The sequence below is a fragment of the Vipera ursinii genome (assembly GCF_947247035.1).
Source record: "Vipera ursinii genome assembly, chromosome: 3".
Lineage (NCBI taxonomy): Eukaryota > Metazoa > Chordata > Lepidosauria > Squamata > Viperidae > Vipera > Vipera ursinii.
The window spans coordinates 198,475,491-198,498,263 of NC_139516.1; the positions used below are offsets into that span (position 1 = coordinate 198,475,491).

The window sequence follows — 22,773 nt, forward strand, 5'->3', positions numbered from 1 at the left end:
GTACAGGGCAATAAATATTAAAAACAAAATACAAAAGTTAAAAAAACAATTAAATATTATGCCCGATATATACAGTAATTAAAAACCATGTTAAAACCCCAACCCCCTAACCCATCAAACCAGGCCGGATTGCTCAAATAAATAAGTTTTTAGATCCCGCCGGAAGGATCCTGGCAATTGCTGGTTTTCTGCTCTAATTACATCTTTTCTAGTCTCTATAATAAAATTAAAATAATCAAAGAGCTATGCAGTGGGGGTGAACCTTTTAGAGACCGAGTGCCCAAAACCCACCCCGCCCCCTGGCCCGCTTACCTGCTCTGCCTCCTGCCCCTGCTCCACCCCTGCTCCGCCCCCTGCTCCACCCCGCCCACTCGCAGGGTCACCCACCGCCTCCACGGCCTGCTGATCACCCAGGCGGTCCTGTAGCACCATGGCAGCCATGCCCTCCACCTGCACCCAGCAGCAGCATCTGCATGCTTCGGAGTCTTGTCCCTGCTGCCTGGCTGCCATGTTCTTGGCTGCGCTGTTCCACACAGGCCACGCCTGGGGTTGACTCTCCGGGGAGGGGCCTCTGGTGAGGAGGGGGCCACGGGGGGAGGCGGGGCTGGGGCAATGGCGCACGTGCCCACATAGAGGGCTCTGATTGCTGCCTCTGGCACGCATGCCATAGGTTCGCCACCACTAAGCTACGTCCTACTGACCTTCATATTTGAGATCTGGGTGAAGTCTTGCACTCGCTCCCATATTTTCTACTTGCTTTCTAAGTTCTGAGATAGAGATAAGAATCTACCTTACTCTGACTCAGAACGTTGATTCAGCCAGCCTGGCCCCTATGTACCAGTACTAGATTTGATTCATGACAAGTTTCCTTTTAAAAACATTGGTAATTTCTGACTGTACTTGGAGATAGGGTGTTTGTTTGTTGGTTTTGCTTCTTTCCTTTCCTTTTGCTATAGATAGCCAGCAGGCAGCCCTTGGCTGATTTTGCTCAAGGGAAGACAGCTCTTTTACAAAATCAGGTTCCCCACTCTTACAACACTCCTTGCACTGGCACCTGAGTCCCCAACCTTGTTACAAGAGAGGCTTACATGTCAAGCAAATAATTATCCAAAATTGTGCTTATGACCAGTTTCCCCTGAAGAGGTATATTTTCCTTTTAACGCCTTAGGAAGTGAAGTGGTTCCAGGAAATTTTTATGTATTCCCACAAAGTTCATTGCTGTTAATTACACCAGGGTGTTGGCCTTTAATTCTTGACAAAAGGATGCGGCAGGGAATACACCCTGTAGGCAAAACTTCTCATCCCTGGCAATTCTCTGTGGAAGCATCTGGTGATAGAACAGATCTCCATCTGAACTTTTGGAGAGTTAGTACTAAGTACAGGAAACCAAAGGTGAGCAAACGTATTTGTTCTTTATGGGTAGTCCTCGGCTTATGACCACAACTGAGCCCAACATTTCCATTACTAAGCAAGAGAGTTGTTAAGTGAGATTTGCCCCATTGTACGACTTCTCTTGCCACAGTTGTTCAGTGAATCACTGCAGTCGTTAACTTACTGTAGTAATATGATCGTTAAGTGAGCCTGGCTTCCCCGTTGACTTTGCTCGTCAGAAGGTTGTATAATGATAAATCACGTGATCCTAGGACATTGCAACTGTCATAAATATGAGCCAATTGCCAAACGCCTGAATTTTGACCAAATGACTATGGGGATGCTGGAACAGTTGTAAGTTTTAAAAACGGTCATAAGTTGCTGATCTCAGTGCTGTTGTAACTTCAAACAGTCAGTAAACAAATGGTTGCAAGTCAAGGACTACCTGTACTCTTAGTGCAGGGGTAGGCAACCTCGGCTCTTTTATGACTCATGGACGTCAACTCCCAGAATTCCTGACTCAGGAATTCTGGGAGTTGACGTCCATGAGTCATAAAAGAGCCGAGGTTGCCTACCCCTGTCTTAGGGTTACAGTCTTTTAGCAGCTACCTGATGGGTAGTACAATTGGTAAGAAATCAGAGTGGGACACACTTATTCTATCCTTCATACCCACTTATTTCTCACTCACTTTCTTACTCTTTCTCACTTTCTCACTCCATGTTTTCTTCCTCCCATGTAGCAGATGGCTTACCCCAATAGTCTTAGGACAATTACTTTTCAAACAGTGAGAAACATTGCAAAACCAAAGTCTAGTTAGACTAGAATGCACAGAAAAAGTAAAAGTTTCCTCCTATCCAGTCATGTCTGACTCTAGGACATGGTGCTCATCTCTGCTTCTTGGCCAAGGAAGCCAGCGTTGTCCAAAGACCCTTTCCGTGGTCATATAGCCAGCATGGCTATATGCCAAAGGTGCATGGAATGCTGTTACCATCCCATCGAGTAAAGGTAAAGGTAAAGGTTCCCCCGCACATGCGTGCTAGTCATTTCCGACTCTAGGGGCCGGTGCTCATCTCCATTTCAAAGCCGAAGAGCCAGCGCTTGTCCGAGGACATCTCCGTGGTCATGTGGCTGGCATGACTAGATGCCAAAGGCGCACGGAACGCTGTTACCTTCCCACCATAGTGGTTCCTATTTTTCTACTTGCATTTTTACATGCTTTCAAATTGCTAGGTTGGCAGAAGCTGAGGCAAGTAACGGGAGCTCACCCCATCGCATGATGCTCGGGTCTCAAACCTGGGCTGTCAGCTCTCCAGCATCTTTTACCGCTGAGCGATCATGCCCCTCTTAGAGTGTACAGAAGAGGAGGGCAAAAGGTTCATGAGGTGCAACAACTAGTCATGCGTTTACCTTGCTCAGCACCATCATAACTTCAAACGGTTGCTGAACGAGTGGCCGTTCCATGAGGGTTACCTGTAATAGGGTTCCGAAGTGACAGAGTAACATATGGAAAACAGTAAGAGACCCAAGCTTGGTTCTTGTCTTCTACATAAATCTCCCATACTCTTTGATTTGGTCAGTGAGCCCCAGCAAGGAGATCAAGATTGTCTCTGCAGTCAGACGGAGTAGCATGAGCAGCTGTGGCAGCAGCGGGTACTTCAGCAGCAGCCCAACCCTCGGCAGCAGCCCACCTGTCCTTTGCAACCCAAAATCTGGTAGGATGCTGAAGCATGTTTGCAACAGTGATGGTTTAAGGGCAGGGGTAGGCAACCTTGGCTCTTTTATGACCCGTGGACTTCAACTCCCAGAATTCCTGAGCCAGCATGGTTCAGCTTGGAAACCTCTCCCTTTCCCCTCAGCATAGCTGGCTCAGGAATTCTGGGAGTTGAAGTCCACGAGTCTTAAAGCGGCCTAGGCTTAGGCCACGGGTAGGCAACCTTGGCTCTTTTATGACTCATGGACTTCAACTCCCAGAATTCCTGAGCTAGCATGGCTCAGCTTGGAAACCTCTTACTTTCCCCTCAGCATGGCTGGCCCAGGAATTCTGGGAGTTGAAGTCAACGAGTCATAAAAGAGCCAAGGTTGCCTACCCCTGGTTTAGGGGGTCTGCATTATTGCATGTAATTATATGCACGTTGTTTCTTTAAAAAAAATGCAAGTAGCAGCTACTGGGCTGGGGAATGTGATGATGGTTGATTGTGGCTATTTATTAGAGAGCAAATTTAACCCTTTCTTTTTTTGTTTCCAATGATGAAAATGGGTTGGAAATGGCTGTTTGCCTTGAGCAGAAATTAATAACTTTGGAGGAGCAATTACCATCCCAGGCAGAATTAAAACTTACTTCAAGTCACATCTTGACACTCGGGCACATCCTTATAGCCTCAGTATAAAAATAGCATTATAAAGATATTTAGTTGCATAACTTACTAGCTTTATGCTCAGTATATCACTTCTGCCCCTCCAAATCTTACATCCGGGCAGGAGGCAAGAGTAATCCATTCCTGCATGGTTGCAAATAACACTTAGAAACCAGAAGTTGAGTTTGAATTAGCAGAATGTAGTCCTCGTTTAGGGCTGCCCAGATATTTGGATTTAGAGGATATCTAGGTATGCACATAACACCTGTCAGGAACCTTTTCAAGCCATGTTTTTCAAACTTGGCAGCTTTAAGATAAGTGGAGCTCAACTCCCAGAATTCCCCAGCCAGGTTGATATCTAATATTTACTTTACTGTTTTGTTTAGATTTGTTAACTCACCCTTAATTAGAATGGAATGGAATGGAATGGAATGGAATGGAATGGAATGGAATAGAATAGAATAGAATAGAATAGAATAGAATAGAATAGAATAGAATAGAATAGAATAGAATAGAATAGAATAGAATAGAATAGAATAGAATAGAATAGAATAGAATAGAATAGAATAGAATAGAATAGAATAGAATAGAATAGAATAGAAAGGGACCTTGGAGGTCTTCTAATCCAGCCCCCTTCTTGAGCAGGAGAACCTATATCATCTCAGACAGGTGGATATACCCAGTCTCTTCTTAAAAATCTCCAGTGATGGAGTGCCCACAATTTCTGGAGGCAAGCTGTTCGACTGGTTGATTGTCCTCACTGTCAGGAAATTTCTCCTTAGTTTCAGATTGCTTCTCCCTTTGGTCAGTTTCCAACCGTTGTTTCTCGTCCTTCCATCTGGTGCTTTGGTGAAGAACCTGGCCCCCTCTGCCTTGTGGCAGCCCCTCAGATACTGGAACACTGCTATCATGTCTCCCCTATTTCTTCTTTTCCTTAGACTAGCCAGACCCAAATCCTGTAGCCGTTCTTCATATGTTTTAGAAGTAACTCAAGGTGGAGAACTTATATAACCCACCTTCCTGTTCCTATGTTCCCCACAACAACAACCCTGTGAGGTGGGTGGGGATCAGAGAGTGACTGGCCCAAAGTCGCTCAGCTGGCTTTCTTACCTAAAGCAGGACTAGAACTCACAGTCTCCTTGTTTCTAGGCTACTACCTTAACCAAGGAAACTTTTTGGTCCTGGGTCAAGGTTACGAACAGTAGATACAGATGAACTCCTAATCTTATTTTGCTCTCCAGATCCCTGCACAGTCCTAACCTTTTTATATGCTTGTGATGCAAGTAATTAAATAAAATGTATATTTAAAAAAGCAAAAGTCACTCACTACCTGTCTGTCTTTGTAGTGCAAATAATCAAATCAATTATCACCTGTAGGCTAATGTTATACAATATTTTTTTGGAGACCTGTTCCATTCAAAGACGTGGAACTAAATGTCTACAGGCTCCCAATAGTTAAACAAACAAACACACTGGGCACTTTCAAAGCTAGCATGCCAAGGTAAAGAGAACCCTGATAAGCTATGTCAGATAAACTGGGGTGTTTAAATGATAAAACATTTCAGCTTTTCAGCTGACGTGTACATTATTATTGGCACAATAAAATAAAAAAAATTGTAAGGCTGTGAAGACTTGGTTGTGTGCCCTGGCCTGAGGCCCCGAATGTGTTAAGAGTCCCATTTCCTGGTTGTATTAAGATTCTACTAACTGTTTTATTTGATGTCATATACATTTATTTTGTCCTGTTTTAAGCCTTCCAGACTTACTTGTTGAGATGGTCAGCTGTAGAAATAAAAAAAAATAAACAATAGATCAAGGGTCTTCAAACTTGGCCCTTTTATGACTTGTGGGCTTCAACTCCCAGAATTCCTCAGCCAGCATGCCTGGCTGAGGAATTCTTGGAGTTGAAGTCCACAAGTCATAAAAGGGCCAAGTTTAAAGACCCCTGCAACAGACTGTTGGAATAGAAGCCAAATTATTACTAGTGGATTTGAAGGAGAAAGAGTTTATTTGAGAATCAGGGGCTTGCTAGACAGTGTAGAAAAATAAATTGTGGGAAGTGATCTCTGGAACCCTGGTGACGGAGTGGTTAGAATGCAGTATTGCAGGTTAACTCTGCCAACAGCCTGGAGTTCGATCTTGATAGGCTTGAGGTTAATTTATTGCTGTCTTTCCCAGCAACAGATATATTGCATAAAGTGCTGGTTTGGATTTGATTTTTCCATTTAGAAGAGCCTTGCTTGGAAACATCTTCAAGCTGTGTTCGCAAAGCACTATTAACTATGTTGACATAGGTGTCGAGCAGAAAACCAGACTAACCACATTATTTAAACGACTTCTAGGCTAATAGATTTTTCTTAGGTTGATGCCACAAAGGCAACCACTTGTCTTGCCGTGTTTCAGCACTTGATGTCTACCGTGTTTGCGAACATTGACTAAGCAGCAATACGTTTGATTTTACAAGCAATTCTTCATGGATTCCCATACGGTCATCCTTCATCTAACATTCAGTGCCGCCTTTGTTGAATTCACAGCAGTGATGATATGTGAATAGACAGTGAGGAGAGGACTGTTGCTGTGTCTCTCAAGCGCTGGTTAGAAATTAGAGATGCTTCTAGGTCAGTGCTTTTCAACTTGGACAACGTGAAGATATGTGGACTTCAAATCCCAGAATTCCCCAGCCAGTATGCTGCCTGAGAAATTCTGGGAGTTGAAGTCCACGCTTCTTCAAATTCTCAAGTCTAGAACATGGTTCTAGATTGCAGAAGCTGCCTGAAGGGTTTTTATTATTTTTTCTTTGTCTCTCCTTAGTGGATTTTCTGTTTAAATAAAACAAATTGAGATATATGCATGGCTGAACGCTTGACAAATGCTGTCTTCTCTAGGCGAAGCAATACCAGAATAAAAAAAAACTTTCCTGGAGAAGCAATCTGCTAAAATCCTAAATCACTGAAACTAGAGTATGTGTGTAGAATGGATGCAAAATCATCTCAGAATCAGATTAAAATCCATGTTTTCTGCCTGGTTTGACTTCTCAATTGTAGATCGGTCTGTAGGTTTACTTTACAATTTATTTATTTATTTATTTTATTTATTTTATTTCCATAGCCAGCCATCTCAACTGTGCAATTCACAGCTCAGGCAGATTGATTTATGTGGAGCTATGAATGAAACAGGGAACACATGAAAGGGGAAACAACAAAGAGATGACGCTGTGACTGAGAGGAGCCACAGAATTCTTTCAGCTGTCACATCGATTCCTATCTGACAAGCCCTTATTGAACCAGATGAAAGCTACCATCAGCCTATTTTTGTTCTAAGCGATTTCCTGTGCATCCAGAAAAGATGAAAGATAACTCTTTTCTGGGCTTCAAAATAAAAGGATAAAAATATGCTGATTCTAAGGAAAATTTGACTAGGAAGAAATAATTTGGGCTTCTCCTTTTTCGCATCAGCCTTGTTGTGCATTACCAACTTCAGCAGACAGTTTCTGCAGCCCGCAGTAGCTCTTTTCCGGCTGTGTGATAGAAGGCGTTTTATTGATTGATTGATTGATTGATTGATTGATTTGATTTGATATGATTTGATTTGATTTGATTTGTATACCGCCCTTCTCCCGAAGGACTCAGGGCGGTGAACAGGGACATAAATATCAAAATACCCAAAATACAGAAATTAAAAACAAATTTAACCCTAGTGCCCAAATGCAGAAAATAAATTACATTAAAACAATAATTAAAACAAAACCCATCAGACCAGGCCGGCTTGTACAAACAAATAGGTTTTTAGGTCGCGTCGGAAGGAGCGAAGGTCGGGAGCCATCCGGGTAAACGGTTCCATAGGTCAGGCGCACCCACAGAAAACGCCCTCCCCCTGGGGGTCACCAGATGGCATTCTCCGAATGGCGGCACCCTGAGGAGGCCCTCTGTGGGAGCGCACTGGGCGGAGGGAAGTTGATGCTGGTCGCAGGTGCTCCCTAATCATCTGAGGAACCCAGAAGCATGACCGATTTTGTGGTTCTAGGTATATTTCCTCCCACAGGTAGTCCTCGACTTACAACCATTTGTTTCGTGACCGTTCAGAATGATAATAGCCCTGAAAAAAAAGTGACTTACAAACCAATCCTCATAATTATGACCATCACAGCATTCCCCACGGTCATGTGATCACAATTCGGGCACACGTATTCACCATGATTGCAAAGTCATTATGGGAAGCTGGGTTCAGTCGCTGAGCTTCAGTGATTCACTTAACAACTGTAGCAGAAAAGGTCGTAAAATCAGGTGCCACTCACCTAAACATCACCTTGCTTAGCAACAGAAATTCTGGTCCCAACTGTCGTAATTCGAGGACTACCTGTAATTTCCCTTCATATTCTGGACATTACGCTTAGTATAAATGTATAAAGTATAAATGCTGGGTTGCTGGCCGTGTTAATGATTGCGCAGTTAGCTTCTTCACATGAGTTTCAGTGGCACTGAATGTCAGCCCGTTGTTATCCATGTATGGTTAAAAGTGTTGACTTCAGCTCATTAGAACTGTTGCAGGATTTCTATGGACCAAGCAATAAAAAAACATTTTGGGGTTTATTGAACAGTGCTTGGGATGTCGTTCAGAAATGGTTAAGACACAAAGCTAGAAAATGGGACAGTGCATTCAAATATACCCCAAAGAGGCTTTTTCATGAGGCAACTGGACTTTCTTGTTTTTCTTTGAAGAAGTTTCCCTTCTGAAAGAATACAGATGACCAGCTGTTTGCAAGGAGTATAAATCTTTCCATTCCCCACCATTCCGTCAGAGCTGAAGAAGCTTCTTGGATGAGAAGCAAAATGTCTTCAAAGAAAAACAAGAAAGTCCAGTTGCCTCATGAAAAAGAATCTTTCGGATAACTGCCACCTGGATGACTGAGTATCTCCATAGACATTCAAGTATATGTTTTATTTATTTAATTTCTCCACAAGCATGTAAAAATTTAGGACTTGGAAGCGATCTGGATTCAAAGGGCAAAATATGATTAGTTCATCTGCATCCACTGTTCACAACTTTAACCCAGGACCAGACAGTTTTCTTGGTTAATGTAGTGGCTTAGAAACAAGGAGGTGGTGAGTTCTAGTCTCACCTTAGGCATGAAAGCCAGCTGGGTGATTTTGGGCCAGTCACTCTCTCTCAGTCCAACCTACCTCACAGGGTTGTTGTTGTGGGGAAAATAAGAGGAGAAAAATGTATTAGACAGGTTCACCGCCTTGAGTTATTTGTAAAAATAATGAAGGCAGGATAAATGAATGAATGAATGAATAAATGAATGTGGAACAACCTGCCTCCAGAAACTGTGAATGCTGCAACACTGGAAGTTTTTAAGAAGAGACTGGACAGCCATTTGTCTGAAAAGGTATGGGGTTTCCTGCCTGAGCAGGGGGTTGGACTAGATGACCTCCAAGGTCCCTTCCAACTTTATTATTATTATTATTATTAGTAGTAGTAGTAGTAGTAGTAAAATAAAAGCATCATTCCTCTTCACTGTAGCTATACAGGTAGTCTTCTACTTACAGCAGTTCATTTAGTGACCATTCAAAGATACAATGGCACTGAAAAAAGTGACTCAGGATCATTTTTCACACCATATGACCACTGCGTCATCCCCCGTGGTCGTGTGATCAAAATTCATAAACTTGGCAACTGACTCCTATTTATGACGGTTGCAATGTCCCGGTGTCATGTGATCCCCTTTTGTGACCTTCTGACAAGCAAAGTCAATGGGAAAGCCAGATTCACTTAACGACTACAGTGATTCACTTAACAACTGTGGCAAGAAAGGTCATAAAATGAGGCAAAATTCACTTAACAAATGTTAGCAACAGAAATTTTGGGCTCAATTATGGTCATAAGTCGAAGACTACCTGTACAAGGTTGTAACTGTGTTTTGTTTCTTTAGATTTAAATCAGGGGTCTTCAAACTTGGCCCTTTTATGATTTGTGGACTTCAACTCCCAGAATTCCTCAGCCAGCGTGCCTGGCTGAGGAATTCTGGGTGTTGAAGTCCACAAGTCATAAAAGGGCCAAGTTTGAAGACCCCTGATTTAAATCCAAAGAAACTGGGCATTTCCTGGGCAGGTGCACAAATGTCAAAACACACCTGTAGACTTTGTGAAAAGGAGAGGCACAAATCAGCAACCAGCTTAGTTTTTATTATATGTTTTCTGAGGCAAGAGGGCACTCCCTGCTCTCCAGCCTTTTCCCTTAGAGTTTCATAGCTTGAGAACATCTGGATTATTTGGGGTGCTGTATAAATTACTTTGTTGTCATTGAACATTTGATGTTTTTGGCTGTTGTGAAAAATTGCCCATGGTTTCTTTCTTAAAGCAGGTACAGAATAACTGTTCTGTTCTCAGAAAAGGATATCTTTGGGAGAAGGAAAAAGCAGAAGTTGCAATATAACCCTTGTTAAAAAAAATAGACTGAATGAAGCTGGACAATTCCAGATTATACTCCTAATTTGGAAGCAGCTTCAATCTCTGAAGAATAATCAGAACCAAATCTTATTTAGGTGTCTTTCCTTCCCTTCCCTCCCCCCCCCAGTACTAAAAAGAACGGTGACTCCTGAGGAACTTCTGAGGCCTGGGGCTCCATATGCACGGAAAACATTCACTGTAAGTTTCTGTTCCACATCTTTATTTATTATATTTGATCATTTATTATCCACAAAGGTTTATGCAGTGTTGCGACCATTGCTTAGACTTTTAGCTATTAAATTTCTGGTGCTGAACCTGACCGTGGTGTAATTTGAGGTCTTAAAGGCTATTTTCGTGCAGTGGTATAGAAGTAACACAGTTGTTTTGAAATCATCTTATAAATATGATTAATAAGATTAGGGCATTGTGTTTTTATGCACCTAGCTGGAGAAAGTTAAACAGGGTTGCAATGGGCTGGTACTTGGATGGGACACCAGCATGAAATGTCAAGGAAGTAGGCTAGGAAAAGACAATGGCAAGCTGCTTTGATATCACTGCCAGTGAAAACTACACAAACACATGCATGCAGTTGCCAAGAAATGAGCTGGACAGATATACAGGTAGTCCTTGACTTATGTCCGATCACTTAGCACCCGTTCAAAATTATGACGGACCCTCCAAAAGGGACTTACAACCTGGTTTTATAGTTCCAAAGTCACTCTGCATCATGGTCGTGTGAGCACATTTTGGGCACTCAGCAGCCAGTCCCATTTACGGCCGTTTGTAGTGTCCCATAATTGCGTGACCATGATTTATAACAGTTTTGTCAGAAACTAGCATTTACTTCCTGTTTCTGGGGCAAAAACAGCCCACAGTGAACAGTGAGTTCACATAACAACCGTGATGTTCACTTAATGACTGCTGCAAAAAAAAAAGTCATATAATTGGGCCCAGTCGCATGGCAACCCCCTTTACCACTGACATGACTTATGGCCGTAATTGCTAGACTCAGTTATGGTTATAACTTGAGGACTACCTGTATACAGATACAGTCGATACATATACAGATATACAGGTAGACACATACATATGCACATATATATGAATTCTGTACACATGCCCATATGCATACAAACACATATATATAGAAACATTTTGAACATGGGAGGCTTTGCAACTTAGAAGAAACACTTTATATGCATTATCTGAGCAAAGATAGCATATATACTAACCTATAGCCTATATAGTATAAAGGCTTCAGATTAGTTCTGCTTTTTGATCTCTCTGGTGGAAAATTGCCTACAATTAAGCTCTGCTTTCTTGACACTTCTTGGAATGCAGATTTAGAAAACACTATAGGTGAGTTAACTAACTTTTCACCTTACATTGCTGTTGTTTTGCTGGCCCAAAGGAAAGACATTATTCCTCACTGTAGAGACAAGTTAAATCTGTTGGTAAATGTCTTGGATAATTTCCAACAGATACACTGCAAGTTTTGTGTGTGTGTGTGTGTGTGTGTGTGTGTGTGTGTGTGTGTTAAAGATAGATGAATGTAGTGTTTGAAGAAAGCAGGGGCTAAAAATTGAGCTATGCTTACTCTGTCTTTAAGATGTTTATTGTGATCTCTCAAAATAAGAGTTAGAACACCTTCATATTCATTGTTCCTTCCTCCCTGCCTGCCTGCCTTTATTGCTTTATAAGTAACTCAAGGTGGTGAATATACATAATATTCCTTCCATCTATTTTCCCTACAACAATCCTGTCCAGTGGTTTTGGCTGAATGAGAAGGATTGGCTCAAAAACATCCAGTTGGCTTTCATGCCTAAGCCAGGACTAAACCTCACAATCTCCTGATTTCATGTGCACGTACAGAGGGATGTAGTTGTACCTAAGAATTTGTTCCAGGATGACCTGCTTTACCAAGAGGTTTAGCCATTTTTGGACAGGAATGAAGTGAGGCTGTAGATTAAAATCACTGTATCAATACCGAACATCAAATTCCATCGCTTTGCTTAAAGAAAGAAGAGAGAGATTATTAACAAGATTCAGTGTGGCCATCTTCTCCTTTTTCTTTAAGATTATAGGTGATGCTGTTGGGTGGGGATTTGTGGTACGAGGGAGTAAGCCCTGCCACGTACAAGCAGTGGATCCCAGTGGGCCAGCAGCTGCATCGGGAATGAAGGTAACTTGAATTAATACAGTTGAACGTTTTTAATGAGCGTGGGGCATTGGGAGCTGGAGGAACAGGTTTTTGGACCACTTCATCTGGGATAAAAGCCAGCCCAGAACTTCCATGGCACTCTTATAAAAATAGCCCTATATGACAGCTGCCTACATCACTAATCTACATATCTAGAGTGTAGAACTTCTACAACCCGTGGTAGAAGTTAATTTAGCTGTGGTTCTTATAATTTCAGCAAGAGGCCCACTCAGCCTTTGAGTGTGTGCTGAGAGCTGCACACCATGGTCCTTGACTTGCGACTGTAATGGAGCCTAGAATTTCCATTGTAAGCCATGTCGGTCATTAAGTCGAGATACCCACGTGACCAACCTGACTTTACAACGTTGTTTTGTGACAGTTGTAAAGCAAGCTCAGTGGTCATAAAGTGAGTCCATTAATTCCTATGGGGTTTTTTTGCCAGAAACTGGCTGAAAAGGCCAGAAACCAGCAAAAGTTGCCGTAAATTGCAGTCAGACGATCTCAGAAGGGTGCAATCAACCGTAAAAATGAGCCGGTTGACAGGTGTCCAAAATCCGGTCATGTGACCACAGAAGGGTGTGCAAGCATCAGAATTCTGGAACTGAGTCATAAGTACCTTTTGGGCAATCCATTGTAACATCAAATTGTCACTAAGTTTACAGGTTGTTAAGTGAGGACTACATATATATACCAGCAACTCACTAGGGCTGGGACAAAAAATAAACATGGTTTTATTTAATTGACATTCAATTATGATCTGAATTTAATTCATTAAGTGAATTAATATGCTCATAGAATCTTAGTAGGGACCCAGAACTGAAGCCTGACAAACCTGACTAGTAACATGGATTGGGGGCGGGGAGTGTATAATAAAAAGTTGAAAAACATTCTAGGCAGAAGGAAATAATTTTTATAGCAAATTATTTTTGTCCTGTTGTGAAGAGACTGTGTTTGTACAAGTAGTCCTCAACTTACAACTATAATTGAGCCAAAATTTATGTTGCTAAGCAAGACATTTGTTAAGTGAATTTTGCCCCATTTTATCACCTGTCTTGCCACAGTTGTTAAGTGAATCATTGCAGTTGTTAAGTTAGTAACATGGTCATTAAGTGAACCTGGCTTCCCCATTGACTTTATTTGTCAGAAGGTCGTAAAAGGTGATCACGTGACCCCAGGACATGGCAACCATCATAAATATGAACCAGTTGCCAAGCACCTGAGTTTTCATCACGTGACCAGAGGATGCTGCAATGGTAATAAATGTGAAAAGCAGTCATAACACTTTTTTCAATGCTGTTGTAACTTCTGTCACTAAATCGAGGACTTCCTGTAGTCCTAAGGAGATGGCATTGATTTGAAGGCATCTTTTGAGGGTTTTTTTAATATGTTCACTACACATGTACACAGCATGTGCATGTATACAGCATGTGTATATGTGTGTTATGTATATGTATGGATAGATATATACTTTCTTTTGAGAGCAGGCAACAGAATTTCATTTTTAATGTGGCCCAGTGTGCTCAACAGTAAAAAATGACAATAAAGGTTATCTTATCCTATCACTTTACAATGGCGCTGGGGAAAAAAGAATTATATCTGTTTTTCACACTTATGACCATTACAGCATCCCCACGATCACATGAGCCAAATGTGGGCCCTTGGCAAGCAGTTTGTATTTATGACAGTTGCCCTGTCCTGGGGTCATGTGAATGCCATTTGTAATCTTCCCAGCCAGCTTCCGATAAGCAGAGTCAATGGGAGAAGCCAGATTCGCTTAAGGATTGCATGCTTCAGTTAACAATTGTAATGATTCATTTAACAACTGTGGCGAGAAAGGACGTAAAATGGGATGCAACCCCCTTGACAACTGCCTTGCTTAGCAGTATGAAATTTGGGCACAGTTGTGATCATAAGGAAAGGACTACTTGTAACAACACCCCAGAATTGAAAACATTATTTTTTTTCCTTTAATCAAATGCTCCTGCTAGATTAGCCTGGAAACTTTCACCAAAAGAGAAGACTGAGAAAATTTGGTGAGAGTGAAAAGGGCAAGAATTTGACCACAGCCCACATTTAACCTTTGCTTTCTGCAAGTGCTCGTGGCACCTTGACTGCTCTGCTTTGAGGTGTCCTCAGACGCCGGCATGTTTCTGTAGGATTTTGCTTGCTGCCTTGCAATAGAATAACAGAATTAGAAAAGATCTTGGAGGTCTTCTAATCCACCCCCCTGTTCAGGCAGGCAACACCATTTCAGACAAAGGGTTGTCCAATCTCTTCTTAAAACCTTCCAGTGTTGGAGCATTCATAACTTCTGGAGGCAAGTTGTTCCATTGATTAATTGCTCTAATTGTCAGGAAAATTCTTCTTAGATCCAGGTTAGTTCTCTTCTTGATTAGTTTCCATCCATTGTTTCTTGTCCTGCCTTTGGGTGCTTTGGAGAATAGGTTGACCCCCCTCTTCTTTTTATTTATTTTTATTTTAAATTCCATTTATATCCCGCCCTTCTCCGAAGACTCAGGGCGGCTTACAAGCTTAGCAGTAGCCTTCATTCTATGTATATGCCTGCTTGTTAGGGCTTTCACACACACCCCAAGCAGCATTATTACAAAGTCAGCTTATTGCCCCCAACAATCTGGGTCCTCATTTTACCTACCTCGGAAGGATGGAAGGCTGAGTCAACCTTGAGCCTGGTGGGACTCGAACCTGCACTAATTGCAGGCAGCTGGTGTTACTTAAGGAGGCATTAGCCCACTGCTCCACCAAGACTCTTTGTGGCAACCCCTGACATATTGGAACACTGCTATTGTGTCATCCCCTAGTGACAGTCTTTCTTTTCACTAGACTAGACATACCCAATTCCTGCAACCTTTGTTAGGGAAAATTGCAGTCTCCGTTCTCCTCACCCGCTCTCACCTTGCACTCCTGTTGTTTGCATCCCGTAGAACCAACGCCTAGGGCAAGAGTTTGCCCTACAACTCAGCAGGCAGATTTGAAGTATTGTTGCTATGTAAAGCTGGAAAGAACACACATGTCACAAAGTCAGGGCTGTGTTTTGCTTTTTGCAAGGTGGCAGGAAAACTGATTTAAAAAAAATAAATCATTTGTTCTGGAATGCACTATGGAGAAAATTGCTCTTTAGAAGGCCAGATCCTGAAGCTGAAACTCAAATACTTTGGCCACCTAATGAGAAGGAAGGACTCACTGGAGAAGAGCCTAATGCTGGGAAAGATTGAGGGCAAGAGAAGAAGGGGACGATAGAGAATGAGGTGGCTGGATGGAGTCACTGAAGCAGTAGGCGTGAGCTTAAATGGACTCCAGAAGATGGTAGAGGACAGGAAGACCTGGAGGAACGTTGTCCATCGGATCTTGATGGGTCGGACATGACTTTGCAACTAACAACAAAATGGAGAAAATTGAATAACGTGTGAGATGACATCGTTATGGTGCAAATTCCATTGTTTGCATCCAGTTATGTTATTTGTGTACAGGAAGCCCTCGAATTAAAAGAATTCATTTAGTGACCATTCAAAGTTACAACATCACTGACAAAAGTGAATTATAACCAGTGGTGGGATTCAGCCGGTTTGCACCAGTTCAGCAGAACCAGTAGCTAATTTTTTGTTGCCCAGGCCCAGAATGGACTTCCAGAAGCGTCATCCACACAGAGAACCGGTTGTTCACATATTTGATTCCCACCACTGCTTATAACTTGTTGTGCCCTGTGGTCATGTGACCCGCTTTGGCAACCTTCTGACAAGCAAAATCAATGGGGAAGCTAGATTCACTTAACAACCACTAATTTAACCACTGTTAAGTGATTCACTTAACAACTGTGGCAAGAAAGGTCGTAAAATGGGGCAAAACTCACTTAACAAACGTCGCACTTAGCAAAAGAAATTTTGGGCTCAACTGTGATCATTAGTCGAGGTTTAACTGTAATGACATCATGCAAATTGCTGTATTTAAATGACACAAATGGTGCTGTGTGTCACCACAATGGTATATTTCAGCAGACTTTCAGGATATTTCAGGAAGAATAGACTTCTTTTCTGTAGAATAGAATAGAGCTGGAAGGGACCCTGGAGGTCTTCTAGTCCAGCCCCCTGCTCAAGCAGGAGAACCTACACCATCTCAGACAGGTGATTGTCTAGTCTCTTCTTAAAAAAAATCTCCAGTGATGGAGCGCCCACGATTTCTGGGGGGTAAGCTATTCCACTGGTTAATTGTCCTCATTGTCAGGAAGTTTCTCCTTAATTCCAGGTTGCTTCTCTCCTTGATCAGTTTCCAACCATTGTTTCTCGTCCTTCCCTCTGGTGCTCTGGTGAACAACGTGACCCCCTCTGCCTTGTGGCAGCCCCTCAGGGAACACTGCTATCAAGTCTCCCCTATTTCTTTTTCTTTTTTCTTTAGACTAGCCAAACCCAAGTCCTGCAGCCGTTCTTCCTATGTTTTAGCCTCCAGGCCTTTGATCACCTTAGTTGCCCTTCTTTCCCCCACATTGCTTTTCCACACCTTTCTCTCCTCATAATTTCTCGTTGTCATTCTCCCACACCCATCCACCACTTGCAGCCATTGCCTTTTGTTCTTAAATCTTCTCATCTTTTTCTTGTAGAGGGTCTCACCAGCTTCATCTCACCCTGATTCGATCACTCTTTATTTATTCATTTATTGGATCTAGAGGTTGCCTAACTCCCAAGAACTCTGGGCAGCCTATATGTCCAAAACTAGGAAACAGTAAAGGAAAGAAGAAAGACGTGTGCTTCCAGAACTATCTATTTGTCTGTCTGTCTGTCTGTCTGTCTGTCTGTCTGTCTATCTCTCTCTCTCTCTCTCTCTCTCTCTCTCTCTCTCTCTCTCTATTTATTTATTTGGGACTTATATGTTGCCCTATCTCCCGAAGGACTCAGGGCGGCTAACAACAATAAAACACAATAATACAAATGTTAAAAAAGATTAAACTAACAAGCCCCAGTGATAAAATATTAAAAACATTTTTTTTATCAGAGGCTCGTCAGCCACCTTAAGCCCAGGCCTGGGAGCAGAGCCAACTTTTTAAAACCTGCAGAACAGCTGCAGGGTGGGAACTGAGGGGAGGATGTTATTCCAGAGGGCAGGTATCTTGGCAGAAAAGATATTCCTTCTAAATTATTTTTTTTCATCCTAGCTGTTCCTGATTTATCTCTCACACACATTTTCCCATTACCTCCAAATACAGGGTTATTTTAGCTTTTTACGGAATAGATCCCATAGGACCTACTACCTTTCCAGCAGTGTTAATTATTTTCTTAACTGTTAATTAAATTCAATTGATGCCAGCTCTCTAAACAAATATGGCTTTTAGAAGTCATGACCCCCCGATCTGATTCAGTTAACCAACACTAGCTGATTATTTCACTGAATTCAAGGTTGCTTCTTATCAGTAATTTACTTCAAGTGTTACCCCATAATAATAATTTTGAAATGCACTGTCAAAAGAGAATTGCAAAATTTATGAAGATGACAATCTAGAATAGAACAGAACAGAACAGAATAGAATAGAATCATCTTGTCTGGAATAGAATAGGAATAGAAATAGATTAATAGGAATAGGAATAGGAATAGAATAGAATAGAATAGAATAGAATAGAATAGAATAGAATAGAAGCTGGAAGGGACCTTGGAGGTCACCTAGTCCAATCCCCTGCCCAAGAAAACAATAACTTTATGAGGTGACTTGGACTGAGAGAGAGTGACTGAACCAAGGCCATCCAGCTGTCTTTCATGGCTAGGGTGACTTGAACTCACCATCTCTTGCTTTCTGAACTGGTGCCTTAACCATTAGCTCAAACTGGCTCTCTGTTCATTAAAGTTGCTCATTGTACTTAGGGTTCCTATCTTTCAAAGGCCAAAGAAGGATTATATTCCTTAATAACTTGAGAAGAAATGGAACATCTTAATCTTAAATATCTTTTAAGATTTGAATCGTAATATTTCCAATGGCACAAAACCTTTAAAGCTGCTGCTTGAAATATTGGAAAAGATTATGAAGATATGGATTGTATTGAAATGACTCTCAACATTCAGTCAAATTGAACTGAATAGGAAGTGGTTAATAAGGCATCTGTGAGTAGAGGGTAAAAAGTCAAGATGGCAGTTGTGAGCATGTGATCAAAGCCACATCCCCTTTTTATATGGGCTATAAAAAGCGGTGGGCCTTCACTTCACCTCCATGGGCCTCATCTTGACTTTTTTCACTCCCTCCCTCGACAGACACCCCTAGGATTAAATGGCTAAACCAAGTCGGAACCCATCCTCGGGAAATTGGCTGGCTGACATTGGGGTGGTCATTTTCTTTCAGCCCAACCTGACTTGCAGATGGTTGTGAGGATTAATGAAAGAAATTTTTCGTGCAAATCTCCGTGAGTTTCTGAAGGAAGAAGGGAATCTAACAATTCAATAAATTCCGTAATAGCAAAATAACCAGCGGACAGTCCATTTGTGGGGGAATATAGTCTGGGTTCCCAGGAGGGAGGGATTTCATTCCAGAGGACCAAGAGACAGCGAAGTTTAGATAGTTTGGCTGGGTGAAAGAGAGTTAAGATGGCTCAACCTAGCAATTGTCAGAGTACATCTCTAATGATGCAAGTAGTTGCTTTAGTTTTGGCAAGATTTCTGTTTATAGGTGAAGGACAATAAAGGAATCTGCTTGGAAGTAACTGTGTATTTTTCTTGGGTTTTGGAGATCATTCTTTGTTTAAAGAAATTTGAAAAGATCCTCTGGCACTTTGCTACCAGATTTATAGGAGCATGAAATCAGTTTGATGGGAAGTGACAACTTTCCTTGGCACACTCAAGAACTTAACAGAGTTGAGCTTTGTATCTCAAGACTGAAACGAAGTGGAGTCAATATTGACCCAGAGGTAAACATTGGCAAACATTTGCTGCTCTCTCCAACAAACCATTGTAGTCAATGCTCACAGTGAGCCAGTAAGGCCTGCTGGATCCACCTGGAAGTTAAAACACCAAACATAGAATAATAGGGTTAGAAGGGAGGTTGAAGGTCTTCTAGTCCATCCCTCCCCCCTGGTCAAACAGGAGACTCTATATCATTCTGGACAAATGGTTGTCCAATATCTCTTCTTGAAAATCTCTAGGGATGGAGCATCCACAGTTTCTGGAAGGAAGCCATTCCACTGATTAACTGTTCTCACTATCAAGAAATTTCTCCTTAGTTCTAGGTTGGATTTCTCTTTAACGATCTTCCATCTGTTTCTTCTGTTACTTCTGCCTCAAGTGCTCTCAGGAGTTTGCTTGGTTTTTGCTTAACCCACAGCCAGTTGTGATAAGGATATTAGCCATTCAGTGGAAATAGTAGTGCCGGCCTCTAGAATCACTTCTCCAGGTTTTGATATTTTTCATGAAAGTAATAGCTCTGATCTGGCATTCACACAGGAAGAATACTCAGCAGGATTCTTGGCAACCATTGAAAAGGGCTTTACACAGCACACAAGCACCCACAATGCCTCCCTATGTAGTGTTACAGCAGCTGCTTCCTTGGCAAAAAAATTGCATGGCTGCTTCAGAGGTTGTCCCCAGTTATTACTTGTGCCTGTTCCCACAATATTTTCACTGAGATTGCCACGGAAGCAAAATGACAGTGTATGTACTTCCATACTATCTGGGGATAACTTTTGAAGCAACTGTGTTACTCTTGTAAAGGATGCAGCTGCTTTAAAGCTTTAGTGGCAGATGGCTAAGCAATGGGGAATCCAGATTCACTTAACTGTGTTACTCTACCTGCTAACCGCAGTGATTCACTTAACAACTGTGGCAACAAGGGTCATAATATGGGGCAAACTCACTTAACAAGAGTCTTTTCTTAGCAACAGAAATTTGGGCCATAAGCCAAGAACTACCAGTATCCCCTGCACCCTGACCATGGTTCACTGATGTAAACTATCTCAAAATATCCATGTCAGTAGAGTAAAGAATTCACACATGCAATGGGAGGCCAGCATGTGTAAAATCTCAAGGGCACAGGATTTTCTTTTGTGACATCTGATTTACACATGTCTCTGTGTTGGGGTGTGTGTGGAGGGGGGTTAGATCTGGCTGCTTAAATTGGTTGCACAATGGATTTGTCCTCCAGTTGAGCATACAAACCTTCACATCTGGCATAGCCGTGACTGGCTGAACATAATAAATTGGCTGGTTTCACACAGCACACTAACCTAGAAAACATGCTATACAAGCCACAGCACCTAGATCAGACATGTCAAACACAAGGCCCGGGGGCCAGATCCGGCCCGCAAAGTGGTTTCATGCGGCCCGCGAAGCCATCCTGGAAACAGTGAGGGAACGGCCCCCACTGCCTTGGCCCTGGCCCAGAGACCCTCCTCCTGCCAGAGACCCTCAGATCTGTCCCACTCCTGCCCAGGCCCCCATAGGCACCCTTGATGCGAAAGATGTAGAGCTGGCCACGCCCACCCAGTAGGCCATACACACTCTAGCCACGCCCACCCAGTAGGCCACGCCCACCCAGGCCACACCCACCCGGCCCCCTGAGGGCAACCACAATGCTGATGCGGCCCTCAATGAAATTGAGTTTGACACCCCTGACCTAGATTCATACAATATGCTAAGCCGCAGTTTGTTAGTTTGGCTTAGTTTGGAGTGTATGTGTGGATTCAGCCAGAAAAAGGGAAAATTGGTTTTTGGAATTCAACCTGTCAACAAGACCTTTCCCAGACCGTTTTTCCCCCAGATGGATTTTCCAGGTGTACATTTGCTACTATTTATATACAAAGGGACGCAGTGGCTCAGTGGGTTAGGACGCTGAGCTTGTCGATCAGAAGGTCGGCAGTTCAGCGGGTTGAATCCCGAGTGCCACGTAACAGAGTGAGTGCCTGTTACTCGTCCCAGCTTCTGCCAACCTAGCAGTTCAAAAGCACGTAAAAAATACAAGTAGAAAAATAGGGACCACTACAGTGGGAAGGTAACAGTGTTCCGTGTGCCTTTGGCATCTAGTCATGCCGGCCACATGACCACAGAGACGTCCTCGGACAAGCGCTGGCTCTTCGGCTTTGAAACGCAGATGAGCACCGGCCCCTAGAGTCGGAAACGACTAGCATGCATGTGGGGGGAACCTTTACCTTTACCTTATATACAAAGAACCAAAGAAGGCAGCTGAAGCAATAGCAGAATAAAGCCACTTTTTCCCAAACAGGTGCTTTTCAGATGTATGGGGACTATCAAACCCATGCTGCTGCCAATTATAAAGTGTAAAGCAAAGAAAGGGCATGGTTTTGCCACCAAGCACTACAAGGTGCAGGGTTGTGACAGGGGCATCTGCAAAGGATCATACATAAAAACAGGGAGATCTTTGATCACATCATTGTGACTCCCAACTTGACTTTTCTTGACTGCATTTTGCAGACCACGCCTGAAGACTGCGAATAACTCACAGCTGCCCATATCTATCTTAAGCCAACTCATCTTGCTTTAGGGGGAGAGAGAACAAAAAAAAAGCTTCTTTGAACATGTAAATCTGTTGCAGCTGCCAAAAAAGCCAACACAGTCCTTGGCTGCATTAATAGAGGAATAGAATCAAGATCACATGATGGTTAGTACCACTTTTTAATGTCTTGGTAAGGCCACAGTTGGCATATTGCATCCAGTGGTCACCACAATATTAAAAAAATTGTTGAGAATAGAAAGAGTGCAAAGAAGAGCAACAAAGATGATTAGGGGACTGGAGGCTAAAACGTATGAAGAACAATTGCATGAATTGGGGATGTCTACTTTAATGAAGAGAAGGACTGACATGATAGTAGTGTTCCAATATCTCAGGGGTTGCCACAAAGAAGTGGGAGCCAAGCTATTCTCCAAAGCAGCCGAAGGCAGGACAAGAAGCAACAGATGGAAACTAGTCAAAGAGAGATCCAACTTGGAACTAAGGAGAAATTTTCTAATAGTTAATGGAACAACCTGCCTCCAGAAGTTGTGGTTACTCCATCACTGGAGATTTTAAAGAAAAGGTTGGAGTATGATTTGTCTGAAATAGTATAGGGTTTCTTGCCTGAGAAGGGGGTTGGAATAGAACAGGGCTTTTCAACCTTTTCACCCATTGTACCACTTTTAGGATATGGCAGCATCCGAGTACCACCGGTCGCCTAGCAAGGTGTCAAAAATGATGACCAAAAAAAAAAAAGGAAAAATGTGATGAAGTACAGGTAATCCTCGACTTACAACAGTTCACTTAGTGACTGTTCGAAGTTACAATGGCATTGAAACAAGTGCCCACCAAGCCACAGCCGAGCAAGACACCTGCCTGCCTGCCCAGTGGCGCTCTTCCTCCTGTTTGAGGTTTTCAATGTTGTGAGCATTTCTGTTGAGGATTGGCAGCAGGGGTGGGGTGGG

At 42.5% G+C, this 22,773-nt stretch overlaps 1 protein-coding gene across 4 annotated transcripts in view; it reads left to right on the plus strand.

Moving 5' to 3' along the window:
- The window catches only part of DEPTOR (DEP domain containing MTOR interacting protein), an 86,291-nt gene that overhangs the window by 48,939 nt on the left and 14,579 nt on the right, over nucleotides 1-22,773 (plus strand). For 3 of the 4 annotated variants that reach the window (XM_083359825.1, XM_083359824.1, XM_083359827.1), the window contains exons 7-9: nucleotides 2,950-3,084; nucleotides 10,303-10,373; nucleotides 12,253-12,357. In XM_083359825.1, the coding sequence (XP_083215951.1) occupies nucleotides 2,950-3,084; nucleotides 10,303-10,373; nucleotides 12,253-12,357 (311 nt within the window). The remainder of the gene's footprint in view (nucleotides 1-2,949; nucleotides 3,085-10,302; nucleotides 10,374-12,252; nucleotides 12,358-22,773) is intronic. The other variant, XM_083359826.1, reaches the window with a different exon arrangement.